The sequence below is a fragment of the Exophiala dermatitidis genome (genome assembly GCF_000230625.1).
Source record: "Exophiala dermatitidis NIH/UT8656 unplaced genomic scaffold supercont1.3, whole genome shotgun sequence".
Classification (NCBI taxonomy): Eukaryota; Fungi; Ascomycota; class Eurotiomycetes; order Chaetothyriales; family Herpotrichiellaceae; genus Exophiala; species Exophiala dermatitidis.
The window spans coordinates 2,601,197-2,618,866 of record NW_008751648.1 but is presented as its reverse complement, the minus strand read 5'-3'; the positions used below and the strand labels follow the sequence as shown (position 1 = coordinate 2,618,866).

Here is a 17,670-nt window from a genome sequence, read left to right as displayed (position 1 = left end):
ATAGTGGATGCCATATAATAATAAACCACAGCCACACTCTGGCAGCAAAAGTACACGCGTACTATAATAGTAACTATATATCTCTATCTCAAGGTTCTTCAAGACGAAGGATATGGGATTCGACTAATTAGTATTGCTACTACTACTGATACTTGCGCGTTGGGCGATCTGCATACTACAACCAGTACCGTAGTACATCGACTGCTCGCTTTGAATAGTCTTGACTTGAACTAGATTGTTGCATTCCAAATCACCCGCTGTGGCAGAAGAGAGAGAGAGAGAGAGAGAGAGAGAGAGAGCCATATATCTCTACTTTGCTCTCCGGGCCAACAACAGTGTCGACCTAACTCAACCTACCGTCTTGTCACCAATTATGCATCTCGTCCTCTCCCGAATCGAGCCTCAAGACCTCGACGCCATCGTCCCCCTCATGTTCGCGGCCTTCCACAAAGTCGACCTCTGCCACGTCTTCTGGGGCCGACCATCACCCGCATCCTACGCCTACGCCAAACGCAAACTTCTCGAGGGTCTGCAAAACGACCCGGCCGATGTCTTTCTCAAGATTGAAGATCTCGATGCCCCCCAAGTCGACGTTGATGTTCTTGATGACAAAGGAAACGTCTTGCGAACGGAAGAGAGGAACAGGATTGTCTGTGCGAGTAATTGGAAAATATATCCTACCTATGTGACTCCGAGGGAGTTGGAGGAGCAGGAGCAGAAAAACGCCAAAGCTGGCGCGGGTTCCGAATCTGCGGAGCGAAAAGAGGCTGAAGCCGCGGCATTTTCATATCTCGAGACCGAACAGGAACGCATCGATGCTGCAGTTCTGGTCGAAGATTTTCTCAGTCGCCGACGCCGCGAGTGTCGCGAGGGCCATGTCCTGTGTTTCATTTTGTTTACTGTCCAGGAATACCAGGGCAAAGGATGCGGGAGGATGATGATGCAATGGGGGAATGATGTTGCGGATTCGCTCATGTTGCCTTGTTGGATTGAGGCGAGTCCTGAAGGTGAACCGCTATACAAAAAAATGGGATACGAGGGACGTGAAAGGGTCAGGATCGAGACGGCGAGCTTTGTCAGTGAGTATTTGCACATGCGGAGGCCGGCGATGGTGGATCGTGTGAGACTTGGTGAGGATGGGAGGACGCTGGTTAGGGAGAAGGTGGATCGGGAGACGGATGACCTCGATGGATAGATGGTTGAATACTGTGTAACAACACTGGCAGAGGTGCCATTGTACAATGTTGTAGGTATCACACAGAGAGCGGTCGACATCATCCGGAGAATACTGTACCTTGTATGCGCGCGCAGTGGAAAATTCCGCACCATGGACAAAGATTGTCTCCAACTTGCACTGACTCCGTTCATCCATTTTGTTCCACGCGATCATGTCCGATCCGCTGATCGATTCGGCTCCATCAGTCCACAGCCTTGGATTCTCGTAATTTGGCTTCCCAATTGCCAAATTGTTGATTGACTTTTCAGTTTCTCTTTCTTCGTCCATGTCACTTCTGTAACAAATCCCCGCTCATGCGACTCGATCCCAGCGCCTTCCGGCGTGGAGGCGCCACCACCACCTGGACATGCGCCCGCTGTAAAAATTCACAGACACAAACATATCCACACAACCCCCGGCGGGACTTCAGCTCCCAGAGGAGACCGATCAAGGTTGTGCGACCGCGACCGCGACCGCGCAAAACAGTAATATGGGCCGCTGCCGGTGGCGGCCTGGGGGCAAGTTTGCTGTTCTTCGGCGACGACATCAGACATGGCTGGCTTGCGGCGGAAAGGACGGGCAGGGTGGTGACCACGTTGGCCGTGTGTATCAATGAGTACGAATAGCCAAAGAAAAGAGGTACTACTAGTACTAACGTCGGACAGCTACCGAGTCACGCTCAAACAACAGCTCGACGACCCCGAACAAGAATCCGCCATCCTCAAAGCCTGCCACAAGCGCTGCGCCGAACGAACATTGAAAGTACTGGAGAAAAATGGCTCGATATTCATCAAGCTCGGCCAACATTTGTCGTCGATGGGATATTTGTTGCCTACAGAATGGACCGAAACATTTGTTCCTTTGCAGGACAAATGCCCAGTTTCCTCATTCGAATCGGTGGAAGAAATGTTTCTCCGTGACACCGGACATCGGATAGAAGACGAGTTTGACGAGTTCTCCAAGGAACCCATTGGAGCGGCGTCGTTGGCGCAAGTGCACATTGCCCGACTGAAAAACTCGGACCAAAAGGTGGCGGTCAAAGTCCAACATCCCAGCCTAGAAGAATGGGTTCCGCTCGACCTGGCCTTGACGAGATTTACCTTTCGGACCTTGAAAAGAGCATTTCCCGAATATGACATGGAGTGGCTGAGTAATGAGATGGACTTTTCCTTGCCGCAAGAGTTGGATTTCAGTCTTGAGGGAGCCAACGCCATGCGAGCGAAGGAATTTTTCAACCAAAACACCAATCTGCCAGTGATCATCCCGAACGTGATATCGGCCCATCGACGCATCTTGGTCATGGACTATGTGACGGGAGCAAGAGTGGACAATTGGGCCTACTTTGACCAGCACAACATTTCTCGGGATGAAGTGTCGGCCGCGCTGGCCAGGATCTTCAATGCCATGATCTTCCAGGACAATGCACCTCTACATTGCGACCCGCACGGGGGCAACTTGGCCATCCGGCATAACCCAAAAAGAAGATATCCCTACAATTTCGACGTCATCCTATACGACCACGGCTTGTACCGTGTGCCGGACAAGAAGCTGCGGCAAGATTATGCAAAGTTATGGCTGGCCGTCATCAACGCTGACGAGGCACAGATGCGCAAGTATGCCTATGAACTGGCGGGAATCAACGATGAGCAGTTCCCCTTGTTTGCATCGGCCATCACGGGCCGCGACTATCGCGTGCTGACCAGCAAAAAGGTCGCCACGTCCACGCGCGATGCCCATGAGAAGGAAGCCATCAACGAGGTCTTTGGCGAGGATCTGCTCCAGCAGCTCGTCCAGTTGCTTGGTCATGTGCCGCGGATTATTTTGCTCATTTTGAAAACTAATGATCTGACTCGTAGCTTGGACGAGTCGTTGGGCTCCAAACAGCCCATGAGACCCATGCTGATTCTGGCGCGGTATGCCAGCCTTGCCGTATGGCAGGAGGAAAAAGAGAAGATTCTTCAGCAGGGCGGGCTGTTGTATCCCAGAAACGTCTGGATGCTGTTCCGCGCCTGGCTCAGCCATATGAAGATTGAGTTCAAGTTGTTTAGTTATGAGCGTTATTTGTCCCTCCGACGGCATTTGGGATTCGACAACTAGCGTGGTGGACGCATTTTGAAGGCGATGGCGGCGGGTGCCGGTAGGATCAGAAAAGCGGTTTAGCGATGGCGTAGATTTGACTAGTATGTCGTGCATGAATATAATATATTGTATTAATATTAATTGTTACCATTCTGTTACCATAACATTGTAGCTCCGGAGACAAGAGATGTACCTGGCTGCTTAATTCGTACCCGTCCAGCCTCGTCAGCCTCGTCAGCCTCGTCAGGCGGCAAATGGCCATCTGATTGGACAGCATTTTAAGCTTTACTATTTCGTATTTCTACCACTACCGCGTTGTGCACTGTATTTCACCTTCATATGACTTATACAACTCAAACAACTTGACTTGACTTGACATCGAAGATTTTGCGACGCAGTGGACTGGAGACTGAACCACTACCTAGGTACCAACCTAATCTCCAGTTACCCTGACTGCAGTTTCTCAATCACATACACATCTGCTTCTGTTGTGTGCAAAGCGGACCAGGTGAAATCAAAAAGGTCGCCTAGCATACCCATGGCCCGATAAACCTGTGTTCCAACACTGTCCTTCCCGGCCAGGCTTTCTTCCTCACATAATGGCTCCGGTGAGCACTGAATGAGTGGATCGGGAATCGGATATACTACGGATTCTATCATGACGCAGACCTAAGACGAGCGAGTTTGAAGGGTCGGCCCATCCAGCAACGATATTATCACTATCACTGCCGGCTCGGGACATTCTCTCCGAGTGAACCATTCTATTCCGGTCTGGCTTGGCCCTCCGGTCATTCACACGGTCGGTCAGTCAGTTAACTCGTCTCTGCCGACCAAAATGATCACACTCGGTCTCCAACGCATCTCTCGCCTCCTCGCACCCCTCTTCGCCAAATACCCAGCCGGCCTGCCCTGGAAAGCAATCCACATCACCGGCACCAACGGCAAAGGCAGCGTCGCGGCTTTGATTTCCACATTCCTCTCCGCGTCTGGGTACCGCGTCGGGCGATTCACGTCGCCCCACTTGATTGATCGATGGGACTGTATCACGCTGGACCAGAAGGTCGTGGACCGAGATGTGTTTCTGGCTGCTGAAGAAAGAGTCCAGAAAAGGAGTTTATCTCAGAGTCAAAGTCAAGCTGGTAGTAGTGACGCCACCACCACAGATGACAAGCCTTCGGAATTCGAAATCCTCACAGCCACGGCGTTTGAACTATTTACAAGTCAAGGCATGGATGTCGCGGTTGTCGAGTGCGGGCTTGGTGGACGGCTGGACGCCACTAATGTCCTAAGACCGCAGGATGTGTTGGTTAGTGTGTTGACAAAGGTCGGGCTCGATCATACGGACTTTCTGGGTGAGACGATCGAGCGGATTACAGAGGAGAAGGCGGGGATTTTCAAGCCGGGAGTGCCGGTTGTCGTGGACGAGAGTAATGCAGAGAATGTGTTGGATGTGGTGAGGCGGAAAGTGAGGGAGAAAGAGGTGCACAGGCAACAGGGACAGCAGCAGCGTGATGATGGTGATGGTGCTGGAATCCCAGGAGTGAAAAGCGAAACAACGACGGTTGATGACGACGAGAGTGGCATTTTCGTCTTGCCCGAGACATTGCGTGCGCAGTTGCTGCATGATCGAAGAGTCGCGCAGCTCGGGCTGGCGGCACATCAGGTTCAGAATTTGGTTGCTGCGTTCACGGCGTATTATGTCGCTGAAGAGAGGCTTTTGAAGTTGAAAACTGGCACCGACACCGCAGCATCAGAGCCAGAGTCTGCATCTACACCACCCACAACACGGGAAAGCAACCCAACTACTCCAGAAACAACAGGACTAAATACAACAACGACCACTACCAGGGCTAGTACAACGACAAGTCCTCCATCAACGGTATCGATACCCGCAGAGTCAAGGTCAAGTCCTTCGAAACTCTTGTCCAAACAAATCATCACCACGACGCAAAATCTACCACATCTGATCTCTGCGGCTCAATCGTCCCTCCCTGGTCGTCTACAATGGATTGAACTTCCTATCAGTCGTGGAGACGCAACCGATACCACCGCCAATAACACATTCAAGATCCTCCTCGACGGCGCTCATAATCCGCAATCAGCACAAGCCTTGGCCGAGTATATTGATAGTCATGTCCGACGAAACGAGTCTTCCACTCCCACCAATCCCTCCTCCAGCAATCCTATTCCCAAACCCAACCCCCTAACCTGGATCCTAGCCGCCAAATCCGACAAAGACATCCGCTCCATCCTTTCCATCCTACTCGCCAACGGTCCATCCGACACCGTCGTAACTTGTTCCTTCGGCCCTGTCGCCGGCATGCCGTGGGTCAAGAGTATGGATGCGTCGGAGCTGGCGAAGTTGGTAAGCGACTTTATTACTGATGGGAATGTGGTTGTTGCGGAGAGCGTGGGGGATGCCGTTCAGAAAGCTGTTGAGATTGCTGCCCGAGGGAATGAGAGTGAATCAGGTCAAAACGAAGACCAAGAGCAGCGTGTTGAATCGCAGCGTGTTGAATCGCAGCGTGTTGAATCGCAATCAACGACACTGGGGTTACAAAAGACTAGCACAACTGGAACAGTCTGTATTGCGGGCAGCTTGTATCTTGTAGGCGATGTCTTAAGATGGTTGAGAGATGAACACATACAATGACGGCAATGAGATGGAATTAGTGTATAGTGGTTCCCCATGTAGATATCTACAGTAATAAAAGGGAAAACATGTGTACTACTGAGTCCATACATGCATATCTTGTACCTTGTATTTTGTATATCGCAAGGAACTTGAACTCCACTACGGCACTACGTTACCACACCTGGTCCACTGATAAGTCCAGGCCCGCTTGTGGCGATCATGTAAACGACTACATCTATGCATTTATATTCGGAGGGTAGTTCAGGAGTCATCCTACTAGTAAGAAAGTAAAATGGTAACCTTAGGTCTTTGTTCATGTTATGTCATTCAAAACATCCTCGGCATACATATCCCATCCCAAAGCATGTCTCCTGTAGATACAGTTTGTGTATCGTACTGATTCGTACATCACGTAATGGCATCATTGTAACTCAGCTCGTCGTGACTCTTGAGCCATCATTGCCAACACCATAACCCGGTCTCATTGACACGGCGCCTTGGCTTCTCTGCGACTGCTGTTGCGGCCTCGGTTGCGGTCCTCTGTTGCAGCTCACAGCGAGACCAATTCCATCGCCTCTCCAGCCTTCATGGCACCTACCATCCGAGTTTTAGCATCATCAAAGTTTTGCTCGCCCGAATGGAATGTTTCGGTGTTGTCAATGTCAGTCCCCAAACTCCCGGCTCCACCTCCATGACTAGCCTGCGACGACGACCACCCAAAGTCCTCTGGGACAACAATCTGACCGCTGTTCAAGGCAGTCATAGCGTTCCCACCTCCGGGGTTATCTTCCTGGGGGATGGACTCGGATCTGACGCGCGACCCCCCTCCGGACTTGGACACGGCCAAGCGAACGGACTCCTTGGTCGGTTGCCGCTTTGCAGTTTGCCCGAGTGACGTCCAGCGCCGGCACCACCACTCTCACCACCGGATATGGCCGTGGTGAGTTTGTAGATTTCCCCCTCTCGCGAAGACCCGGCAAGCCGTTTTCTGCCCCAAGGATGTTTTTCGCTGCTCAAGGATGGTTGATAATGCATTTCCTCTTTTGCAAAAAGCCACCGTTGTGCGGGTAGCCAGGAATTAAGATTATGTATAGTATGTACTAGACTGTTGCAGAAGCTAAACTCTGCATAGGCGGCCGGCAGCATCTTCACCAAAGGCGTCACTGCCAACGCAGGTCGGGCAGTAAAACACGGACGACGGGTCGTACTTTTGCTTGATCGACAGCAGTTTGTCGTAGTTGCTGCCATAGAAATCGATTTTCCAGTCGGGGTCTAATCGATCCGCTTCGTTCATGTATGACCCCGTGTTGGGAGCCAATGCCTTCATTGCAGCTGTCTTGACATAGGTGATATCCTGGTGAATCGATGCGGCGACAGACTCGGGTGTTCCAATGGGAAAACCTCTGGCAACGATATTGCTGAAGTACGAGGTCCGCCACGCAGGAAGTACGCCCGAGTTAGGGTCTGACTTGTCCTGGAAAACCTGGCCACCTGAAACAAGCTCGAAGTTGTTGACTGTATACTGATCGGGTGTTCCAGCAACAATACCAATCAGGGACCGAAGGGCAGAAAAGCTCGAAGTCACTGAAGTCCGGTCAAACAGGCGTGATCCAAGGGCACTGGGAGTTCCAACTGGAGGCTCAACGCCTGACTCGGTGTTGTAGAAAGTCCAATAATCGGGATAACTTGCATAGGTCTCGGAAATAAAGACACTTGTCATGTTGTATGGAGCCAGTTTTGCCCTCGTGGCATCAAAAGCTGCTTGCGCTTCAGCAACGGTCTTGTTGAATATATAAAACCCGTGGATGTAACCGGCTGTGAAGGTAGCAAAGAAAGGGGTCGGGCTGTTGATTCCCCATTGCCCATAACCAGCATATCCTGCATCATCCAAATCTGGGTACTCAGAATACAGGATAGCCACGACGTCGAGCAAGCCCGACGTGTTTGAACTCAGAGCACCTATCGCCAGATGTTGCACGGCAACGCTGACCATGTGGTAGGCCTTGATCGTGCTTGAGACGACGACGCCGTAAGTGCCGCCGCCACCACCACGAAGAGCAAAGAATAGGTCGCTGTTCTGGCAAGCATTGGCAGTGACCAAGGCACCACTCGCGAGGACAACATCCAGTTCTAGGACTTGGTGTGCTCCCAGTCCAAACTGTCGGGACGGTGGTCCGTGGCCACCTCCTTGCATCCAGCCTCCGATGGCTCCCACAGAAGGTGTCCCTCCTCCAACAACCACGACATTGTTGGCTTTGGCAACGGCGTAGACATCACCCCAGGTGTACGCGCCAGCAACCTTGATAGCACTGCCACCCCAGCAGCTTTTGCTGCACTTGGTGCTTGATTGATACGCGGGTTGATAAGTGATGCCGTTGCGCAGATGTCTAATCCAGACTTCGAGACCGCCGTGGCCTTCAGATCTCCCAAGCAAATCGTGGCCAGTATTCTTGACGACCAGCCGGATGTTGAATAGCTTGGCAAAGGCAATGGTCAGAGCAACCTGCAAAGGATTTGTAGCGTCAACTGCATAGCTCGGGCTGACATCCAGAGTGCATGAACCAGTTGTTGTTTCTCCTGCGGTAACATTGACTGGAGGACAAGTGATGTTGGTCGGGTACGAGAGCCCAACGACATTGTTGGCTTGAAATGTCGCGTCCGCCCAGTTTGCGTCCACATAAGCACACTGGGCCGGGTTTTGGTCAGGACCGGGATAGCATGACACGGCCACCGGTGTCGTCTTGATCAACTTTCCGCCAACCGTGACATTGAAGATCCTCCATATCAAGTCCGACGGCCAGCATCTGTCACCGGGTACCTGAATAGCCGTCAGTGCAATACTTCTCAAATGCAGTCAGCAACGCACGCATCTACAAGGATCCTTTCCTCGAAAATTGGACGCTGTGGAGATCAAAGAACTGGCGGAAGCGACAACGTCAGTCGCAACAGAAGGAGTGGCGTCTGTGCTCGTTGCGCTGCCACTTGTCGCGTTCGCAGATACAGTGGCTGCCAGCACAATGACCGAAACCTTTGATAAGAACGACACCATCTTGAACTAGCTTAACCACTGAGCCAACAGGTGGAGAGGTTCAGCGAGTGTAACAGACTCTGACGTACAAAGACGAGCGCTGGACGGAGGAGAGAGAGGAGGTCTTATTGAAATTGGTCTCAATGGTGTTGCTCAACAAATCTCGCCTGCACCGGAACCGTGTGCGACAGGCGCATAAGCAAGATGTCTCTCACCTTTCCCTCGTGATGACAGGCTTTATTCAAGACCATATTGTAAGCAGATACTAAAGGCTTCGAAGACGAGACCCGTTGCGACTAGAGAGGCATGGTATCCAAACAGCATCAAGTAAAATTGGCCTTTAGGCCAGAGCGTGGATGTGCAATTAGGACTTGGACGCGATCATCGAAGGCTTGCGCACTCGGGTGTCCTCGAACCGAATCCGAGCGGCATCTCACAGCATAGCTTGTGATGAAAGGTCGCGCGAAGGACCCGGGGTCCATGAGGCACCATCAACGAGCCGGCTTCTTTGGTAGCGTCGCGTAGATCGTGGAGTGAACACCGCTTCGGGCCTTATTCCTTCGTCTAAACTCCTTGATTTGAAGATTTGAACAGAACTGGCGGAGAGAAGACAGCACATACCTTTGCATACCTTGTACTCTAACTACAAGGATTTGACCCTTGTAGGTATGTAGCATTGAGTATGACAACAAGTGCGACAGCTGGACAATCACAGTCCCACCATCGTCTTAGGGAGTAGTTGCTGTACATTTCATTACCTGGCACTGGCAGACAAGAGGAGGCCTCAAAGTCACCAGGGATGATTGATTATGGAGCGCAGTCTGCGCACCAGAACAGTTGCAGGCTCCAGCATGCCACTTCTGTACTGCTGCTGCTGCTACAGTGGTGAGCTGCTGCAAAGTCTAATCAGATCCAAGGTCCATCAACGGCCTACTAGTAAACCCCGTCCACCGCACCATTTTTCCACTCCACATTCTGTCCGTTCATCACCATTTGAAAGGTTCCCTTCGGTTCGAGCGATACGCCAGCCTGACGAGATCACCAAAGACAATTCTGCCTCTATGCGCATCGTACTGTACCGGCGCAGACCGACTTGAGTCCTGAGACAGCGAACAGAGAAATATTCTTGGAGAGACGTTGACTGAGAAGATTACCCGGAACACTCAAAAGAAAAGCGGCCTTCCTTGAAAGACTCCTATACTTCTCGCTGGAATATGGAAGTAATTTGATGTCCCACCTAGTCGGTTCCCCAGCCGTGTGAACTGGGTTCATAAGTAAAATACAATGACCTTTATTTCCCCGGCAGCAATCATGTTGCAAAAGCAGAAGGCCCCAGGAGCCCCCAACCCACCATTTTAGTATCCCGTGTGCACCTGAACTTGCATCCTACGTAATCATCTCCGCGGCCCTCTTCCCATAGCCGCCGCTTGTTGCATGTTCTGGAAGATGAGCTTGAACCCATTGCACAAATCTCTCATGGTGGGATATGGCGTTTTCATGAGCTCAAACCCTTGCGGAATCACACGGACACTCCAGTCCATGAGCTTGGCATTCTGACCAGCCTTGAATACCAGATGGAATTGTCCTGGTCGCTCTCGATTGATACAGAACTGGTACATAGACCGCTTGGGATTCGCGTTGGTGTAGGTCGTCAACCACTCCTCTAATCAACCTGTTAGTAGTCGTCCATATAGTGTAATGAGGGAGTCAACTTACCTAGTGCCGCCTTGGACTTGTCCTGGAATTTCTCGTTGCCGCACATTTCATCGACTTTCCTTGCCATGGCCTTCACGTGCAGCACGATCAATTCGTCCAGGTCAGAGTAGTTGTATTTCCCACCAATTCGCAGAGTTCTCCCCAAGGCGAACTCGTTCTCCTTGTCAAGTTCAAGCACATCGATATGTTGAAAGATGCCATCTGCAACTTTCCAAGTTACCGCCAGATGGTCCGTCCCCTTAGATGAAGGTCGTATCACGACGTCACCGCGGTTTTGGTTGGCGAGATACTCCTCGGCCTGTTTGGCATTGAACGGCCGGAATAGAGGATGTTTGACCACACGGGTGGCACGGCTTCCAGAGTCGGTCTTTTCCTCCAAAAGCTTCTTGTCTTGGGCTTCTTCTCGGTCGTCCCATTCGTCATAGTGGCGGTCATTGTGATTGAAGCGCTTAAACGGCTTCTTGAGCTGGTCATCCCTCAAACTGACAGTGACTAAAAAGTCTTTTCGGTTGATAGAGGTGATGTGAGCTGGTACGGTCTGGTGCAGCGTGTATAACTGCTTGGGTGACATTCCAGTTTCGGACCATTGACCATCCTCAACGATTGCATCCAGTCCGCAGTCCAGTTTGCCCTCGACGTAGGAATCCGTAATCTTTTTCAGCGATATAGGAACATTCATACCTCGTTGGAGTGACTCTCGCGTCTCGCCCGTAAGCATTGTAAATATTTCCGACTCTCCCAGATTGCTGCGGAAGGGATTTCTGAGCTCCTCATACGGTTCGTTGAGTTCGGCGCGGATATTTTCAAGCGTGGTGCGCTTCTTCGCGTTCAGGTTCTTCTCCAATTGCTCAGCATATTCTTCAAGGACGAGGTCGTTCACGCGCTCCTGAGCATCTTCCCGAATCAGTCGGCGCACGATAGCCGCAGAGCCTCCTTCTTGCCGTTCGGCTTCAATGTCTTCCTCGTCAAGTTCGAGGGCGTCGGCGGCCATCTTGCGAGCAATGTCATAGTCTTCAGGGTGGACTCGGGTGCCGTCCAGATACTCGGACGTGGGCTCGGACTGCTCGAAAGGTATATACAGCGTGGCCGCAGCATTGCTCCAAACCTTGAAGCCCATCGCCGAATGTTTCTCATTAAGGCCTAAGAGGTCTTCACGAGTCGTGATGAATCCACCGTTCAGATTCATCACCTTGAGAAGATGCGAGGCTTTTCGCGGCCCTAGGCCGGCCACATAAGGCAGAAGGTTTGCGACGGCGCTATCGCTTGTAGCTTCGTTGATGTCCACCCCAACCATGTTAACAGTGTCGACCAGGGCCATTTCTAGCTTCTTCAAAAGCTTCTCCTGGGGAAGTAGGTTCTGTGCGGGATGGAAGCTGATCGAAACAATGTCTCGCCCTAGCGCGGCGTACTCTTTCAATGGGTCCTGCATATATCTCGCAAGAGCGACGCAGTAAAGAGCCAGTTGCGGGAATCCGGGGTGATCGTGTTTTGCCCGGTCACTGGTCTGGTACATCCGAGCAACTTCGTCGTTGACCATGATCACCTCCAGTAGTTCGCTCCTGTCCCTGTCGTCCTCGTCCGAAAACACGGGACCACGAAGGTCATGGTTTTGGACAAGTGTCGCGAGGTTGGCCTGTAGTTTGCGCGCTTCGGGCGACCACCCTGACACTCCGATAACTTCTGGTTCCCTGCGTCGGATCACTTCCAAGAGAGCCTCAACGTCCTTGCCATCGGGAATACTGCGCTCTTGATCACCAGGGCCAAGTTCCTTAAACCGACCATGCTCAAGAACTCTTCCGTCGTCGTTGACATAGGCCCAGAAAATAGGGTCACGACCAATAGTCCCGCCGCCAGCAGATAGTGTTAGGACACGAGGAGTAGTGCCTTTCTTCATGCCACGTGGTTGATACGGTGCTTGGTCCAGTCTCTGATTGAACTCTTCCCGGCACTCGATTCCAATGGCATTCTCACACTGCTCCTTGAGATTCTCCTTGACCAGTCTCCCCATAAGCCTCATCACTTTGTCAACCGCAGCAGAGACAACATCACGCCGCTCGGCGTTCCAAGCATCCGCGATGGTGGAATAGTTGTCCGTTTCGATGTGCTTATACAACTGTTTCTTGAAGCCTTCCAAATTCCGCAGTCGGACCTTGACCTCAATCAGGCCTTCTTCTTCGGCCTTGAGCATCTTCAAAAACAAATCAGGTCTCTCAAAAAATGAGCGGAAATCCTGATTTCTGAGATATTTGAACTCATAGTAAGGGTGCTGCTCGTCGATCTTTTTGAGCCCCTTCTCGGTGCGGTGACAGTCAATGACACCTTCAATGTAGACGGTTTTCCTAACAAGACCTCTGAATCTCGGATTGTTTGTAAGCTCTTCAACGAACATCGACCTTGCTGCCTTCAATACTTTCGAGCCTGTAGGGAACTCTTCATCGATCATTGTGTCGGCAAGATTCTCTGGACTGTCACTGGGATCTTCTGCATACGTCCGTACGCCTTGTCGGGATGCGTTTTGAGCAAATCCATCTGCAGTGATACCGAATGCTCGAACAAGACCAAATGCCTTCGAAGCCCGGATCTCCTCATACACAGTTCTGGTGGCAGCCTTCTTTTGGGACATATTGATGCCGTTGGGCTCCCCGTTGGACGTCAGAGCCAAATCCTTAAGCTGTGATGCGTATTGGAAATAGAGATAGTCCTGGAGATCTTGAAGTTCTTCCATAGTAGCTGCCAGCGGGAGCATCTCCTGGAACACAGGATCGTCGGGGATGTTCGTGGACTTCAGATCCTGGTATGTCTTTTGCAACGCTTGTCGCTTTTCGATCAAAGCTCGATACTTTAGATCGTGCTCGAAAATTTGCCAGAGGTCACGTTGTACCAGTAACCGAGTGGCATCTGCAACTATTCGATCGTTGCCATCCTCATCCTTGCCAACAACCTTCTGTACGACATGGAGGAGATAGTCTTTGCGGTTCTGGAATATGAAGGGGACTTCATAGTCATCCCGGACCATGAACTCCAGCACCTGTGCGATTGCCCGTCGAAAAGGCTCGTGAAGATCGGGATTGAACTGTTTCCCAGGAAGCATGAGATTGGCTATCCAGCTAGCCTCGTCCTTGAACTCATCCTCGGTCAGTTCCACGTGGCGATATGGCTTTCGGGCAAGCTGATGCCGTTCCGGTTCGTCGGTGAAGCGGATTGCATTGTCTTCTTCTGTCAACATTTTCTCCGCTAGTTGTGAGGGTTCGAAGACGTCCTTGAGGTCAAGATGTTTATCCTTCTCGGCTTCTTCTTCGTCTGCCTCGTCCTCCTTCTCCAGAGCGAAATCATAGTCGGTCCCGTCTCCAAACGCTGCCCTGAAATCTTCTAGAGCTTGCTCGTCGAGACCTGCTGCATCAGCGATACCCAGATCTGGAAGACCTCTTCGATTTGGCCGGGCCACTTCCTCATCTTCGCGTTGTCGCTGTTGCTCCTCATCGGAGAAGACATCCTCTTCAATGAAGTCATCGAACTCATCCTGTAAACCCCGTCGATCTGGTCGGCTCCGACGTGTATAGTCAACGGTGTCCTCCTCCTCGTCCGATTGACCAAATATGTCGGTGACGCCAGAGGGTTGTTGCACATCACGGTCTTCGCGCGGACCACGTTTAAGGCGCTTGAATTTGGGCTCGGGGGCATCCTCTGCTGGTTTCAGGCCGATCAGCTCGAGATCTTCTTCGTCCAAGCCTTCCTCTTCGCGTTCCTCGCGGCGGCGTTTCTTCCGTTCGCGGCGTCTTTCTCGGCGTGTCTCCTCGTCCTCTTCATCTTCATCCACAATAAAGTCCTTAGCAACCTGGAATCAATGTCAGCGTTGACCTAGCAAGGCTGCGTCTTGTGGAGCTCACTTCTGCGGCAGCTTCTTCATCGTCATCGTCCTCTTCTTCCTCCGAGGAATCATCAAAGCCACCAGTAGTTCCGTTCTCCTTCGCCCTCACCTCACCCGTTTCTTCATCGAAGGATTCGTCGTCTTCCTCATTGTCGAGTACTGCGCGGTCGTCGATGAGATCCATGTTGAAGCCACGTTAAGTCAGGCGATACAGAAGAGTGATAGAAAACAAGGAAAGCGGAAAGATGAAGGTGTATTGCCGCAGCCCGCGAACTCTGCCCGCTGCACTTTTATTCTGGGCTACCAGTCGCAGTCACTTTTAACACCCTTTTTAGGATGCTGGTAGTTGAATGTTGCCGCGCAAAAAGGCTACGAGTCGCCAGAGTTTCCCGCGCAGGAATGGAGTGCAAACAAAGCAAACAGCCAGATGCGCGGCAAGCGCCACCGTAGTAATATTAGTCAATCAGGGTTACGGGGGAGCATCTGGCTCGCCTTTCCTCCGCGGAATGAGGCGATTGGTGGAGACGTCCAAGTTCCAGATGCGTCGCTGGTGCTGGCGACGCGCAGTTGAGACTAGCCTCTCATAGCCTCTCCTCAGGTTGTCGACAGTCTACGTCTCAAACTGCGTACCTAGTAACTGGGAGCCCCCGAATAGGCGCCTTCGTCTGAACCACAACTATGTTATTGGTGAACTCATCAGACTATCATCTTCCTATGCAGTGAAATCTTGACAGGATCTCCCCTGGCCTGCAAAGTAGACGCCTTCTCTCGTCAAAGGCGGTTCGACCCGTCTTTGCCCCTTTGTACAGACGCCGAAGTCACCATTTCCCTTCTTCCTCGAAATCATACCTTTTGTTCCTCACAGTCCGACCTTCTTCGTGATCTCTGACGGGCTGTAGCCTTCAATACTCGTTGTTGAACCTCTGGCTGTGTTGACTCGGCGCGAACATAGTCGGACCCCGCCGAAACCACCGCTATCACCACGACACGTTTCCCTACGGCCTACCCCCCGTTGCTCAAGTGCTCATGGTGCGGTTGTCACTTTCTACAAGGTCTAAGGTGGTCACTCGGTTCAGCACTCTGCATAAAATCGTACTTACCGGTACAATTGGGTCGAACATCTGACATCGGCCTCACTCCACTCCCGAACCATTGCGAGATTCACGACCCATTATATCGTGACAACCGAAATCATTTGCCAAAATGTCGGACTCGTTCAAGACGCGGACGCTCAAGAGGAAGAATGTTAAGGGCCTGGCTTTGAATGCTCCCCCTCCCCGGACAGCGAATCCTTCTGAAGGAGACTCCCAAATACCAGGTGCTTTGGGAAACTCCGACAGTGATCGGACGGACACACTGGAAATCGGTCTAGAGTTCAAGTTAGATCTGAAAAGCGAAGATCTGATTGTTCTCAAAGAATTGGGTGCTGGCAATGGCGGAACTGTCAGTAAAGTCATGCATGCCTCGACCAAAGTCATCATGGCTAGAAAGGTGAGCGGAACTGTCTTTAGCAATTGGGATCAAACACTAAAGAGGACAGGTCATCAGGGTCGATGCAAAAGAAAATGTCCGCAAGCAAATAGTGAGGGAACTGCAGGTGGGCCATGACTGTAGTTCGCCCTATGTTATCACATATTACGGCGCTTTCCAGAACGAAGCTCGTGACATCGTGCTGTGTATGGAGTACATGGACTGCGGGTGAGTTCTGTGATGGCATTTGGGACCTGCAAATTCTGATCAATGCAGATCGATGGATCGTATATCGAAAGACTTCGGACCCATCCGAGTCGATGTGCTTGGGAAAATCACCGAATCCATCCTAGGTGGTCTAGTCTACCTATACGAGGCACATCGCATCATGCACCGAGACATCAAGCCTTCCAACGTCCTGGTGAATTCTAGGGGCATGATCAAGCTGTGTGATTTCGGCGTTGCAACGGAAACTGTTAACTCGGTTGCCAACACATTTGTTGGAACCTCGACATATATGGCACCAGAACGAATTCAAGGTGGTGCGTACTCTATCAAGTCCGATGTTTGGAGTGTTGGTCTTACGGTGATGGAACTGGCTATTGGAAGATTTCCATTCGACGCCAATGACTCTGCCGCAGGCGACAGAGCTAGTGCTGGGCCCATGGGGATCCTCGATCTGTTGCAAACGATCGTCCACGAGCCAGCACCGAAACTACCCAAGAGCGAAGCGTTTCCGGCCATCTTGGAGGACTTCGTGGCTAAGTGCCTACTCAAGAACCCCGACGAAAGACCTACACCGAGGGAGCTCTACGACAGGGACAATTTTCTGCAAGCGGCCAAGAGAACCCCTGTCGATTTGCAGGAGTGGGCTGTTTCGATGATGGAGAGACACAATCGGAAATCATACCTCGCACCTCCAGCTCCAAAGTCGCTCAAAAGCGACGGCACAAGCTCAGACGCGTCCTACACTGGCACGACCTCGGCCACTTCAACGGCATCCTTCACAAGCGACAGCCGAGGCACCCCTATCACTGCAAGACAAAACAAAGGTGCAGTATCTGGGCATATTCCTGTAGCGGGTCCTCAATATTCTGCTCAGCACACGCCCACTGGAATTGTGGAAAAATCACCTCCGCCGCCCTTGTCTTTACAGCATCTATCCTTGGAGACGCGAGATACGCCTAACGGCTCTGGGTCTCGGGCATATCGCCTAGGGTACAACGAACGGGACAATATCCCTGAACCTGCTTCGGCCATCGAATCCTCCCAGAGACCCTCGTTCCCTCCTAGGACAAGCAGCAACGGGTCTATCATCAGCAGCAGAAGCCATCTGGCAAGTCCACCGCTTTCCTTGCGGCAGCCGCCGCCGACAGGGCCGCTTCCGGCTCCTCCGATGAAGGACCTGCCCCCACCTCCAATATCGCACAGTGCGGGAATAACTAGTCCGAGGCGCTTGAGGTGATGGTTCTTGACATATCTGTCGTTTGAGATTATTTGGGTCTATGAGCGCGGCATATGTAGGCAGGTCGAGGCGGCTGAATCTGGTCCCGCATTTACTCAGGCGTCACCATTATGGAGCAAGTCAGCGATGTTTTGTAGATTGTTCCCAAAAATTCAGATCTATACAAGAGACTGTGCACTTCCGAGACGCGGTT

At 51.7% G+C, this 17,670-nt stretch overlaps 6 protein-coding genes across 6 annotated transcripts; 4 read left to right on the top strand and 2 right to left on the bottom strand.

The window, feature by feature from the left end:
* Nucleotides 1-373: 373 nt before the first annotated feature.
* HMPREF1120_03941 (uncharacterized protein) lies at nucleotides 374-1,195 on the top strand (the record flags this gene model as incomplete). The annotated part of the gene is made up of 1 exon (XM_009158032.1): nucleotides 374-1,195. One exon carries the CDS (start codon nucleotides 374-376, stop codon nucleotides 1,193-1,195), a length of 822 nt encoding a protein of 273 aa, XP_009156280.1.
* A 335-nt stretch (nucleotides 1,196-1,530) lies between these two features.
* Nucleotides 1,531-3,313, top strand: HMPREF1120_03940 (aarF domain-containing kinase; the record flags this gene model as incomplete). The annotated part of the gene is made up of 2 exons (XM_009158031.1): nucleotides 1,531-1,832; nucleotides 1,882-3,313. The coding sequence occupies 2 exons, from the start codon at nucleotides 1,531-1,533 to the stop codon at nucleotides 3,311-3,313; spliced, it is 1,734 nt and encodes a 577-aa protein (XP_009156279.1).
* A 304-nt stretch (nucleotides 3,314-3,617) lies between these two features.
* HMPREF1120_03939 (folylpolyglutamate synthase) lies at nucleotides 3,618-6,089 on the top strand. Its single transcript, XM_009158030.1, has one exon. The coding sequence runs from the start codon at nucleotides 4,131-4,133 to the stop codon at nucleotides 5,946-5,948; it is 1,818 nt and encodes a 605-aa protein (XP_009156278.1). The 5' UTR covers nucleotides 3,618-4,130; the 3' UTR covers nucleotides 5,949-6,089.
* Nucleotides 6,090-7,047: 958 nt separating this feature from the next.
* HMPREF1120_03938 (FAD/FMN-containing protein) lies at nucleotides 7,048-8,979 on the bottom strand (the record flags this gene model as incomplete). The annotated part of the gene is made up of 2 exons (XM_009158029.1): nucleotides 7,048-8,748; nucleotides 8,797-8,979. 2 exons carry the CDS (start codon nucleotides 8,977-8,979, stop codon nucleotides 7,048-7,050), a joined length of 1,884 nt encoding a protein of 627 aa, XP_009156277.1.
* A 1,373-nt stretch (nucleotides 8,980-10,352) lies between these two features.
* Nucleotides 10,353-14,726, bottom strand: HMPREF1120_03937 (transcription elongation factor SPT6; the record flags this gene model as incomplete). The annotated part of the gene is made up of 3 exons (XM_009158028.1): nucleotides 10,353-10,621; nucleotides 10,675-14,509; nucleotides 14,562-14,726. 3 exons carry the CDS (start codon nucleotides 14,724-14,726, stop codon nucleotides 10,353-10,355), a joined length of 4,269 nt encoding a protein of 1,422 aa, XP_009156276.1.
* Nucleotides 14,727-15,745: 1,019 nt separating this feature from the next.
* HMPREF1120_03936 (mitogen-activated protein kinase kinase) lies at nucleotides 15,746-17,477 on the top strand (the record flags this gene model as incomplete). The annotated part of the gene is made up of 3 exons (XM_009158027.1): nucleotides 15,746-16,033; nucleotides 16,083-16,240; nucleotides 16,289-17,477. 3 exons carry the CDS (start codon nucleotides 15,746-15,748, stop codon nucleotides 17,475-17,477), a joined length of 1,635 nt encoding a protein of 544 aa, XP_009156275.1.
* Between the last annotated feature and the right edge of the window lie 193 nt (nucleotides 17,478-17,670).

What these genes read in the sequence shown, in the direction of transcription:
- HMPREF1120_03939 (XM_009158030.1), top strand. Translation starts at nt 4,131, where the DNA reads ATGATCACACTCGGTCTCCAACGCATCTCTCGCCTCCTCGCACCCCTC.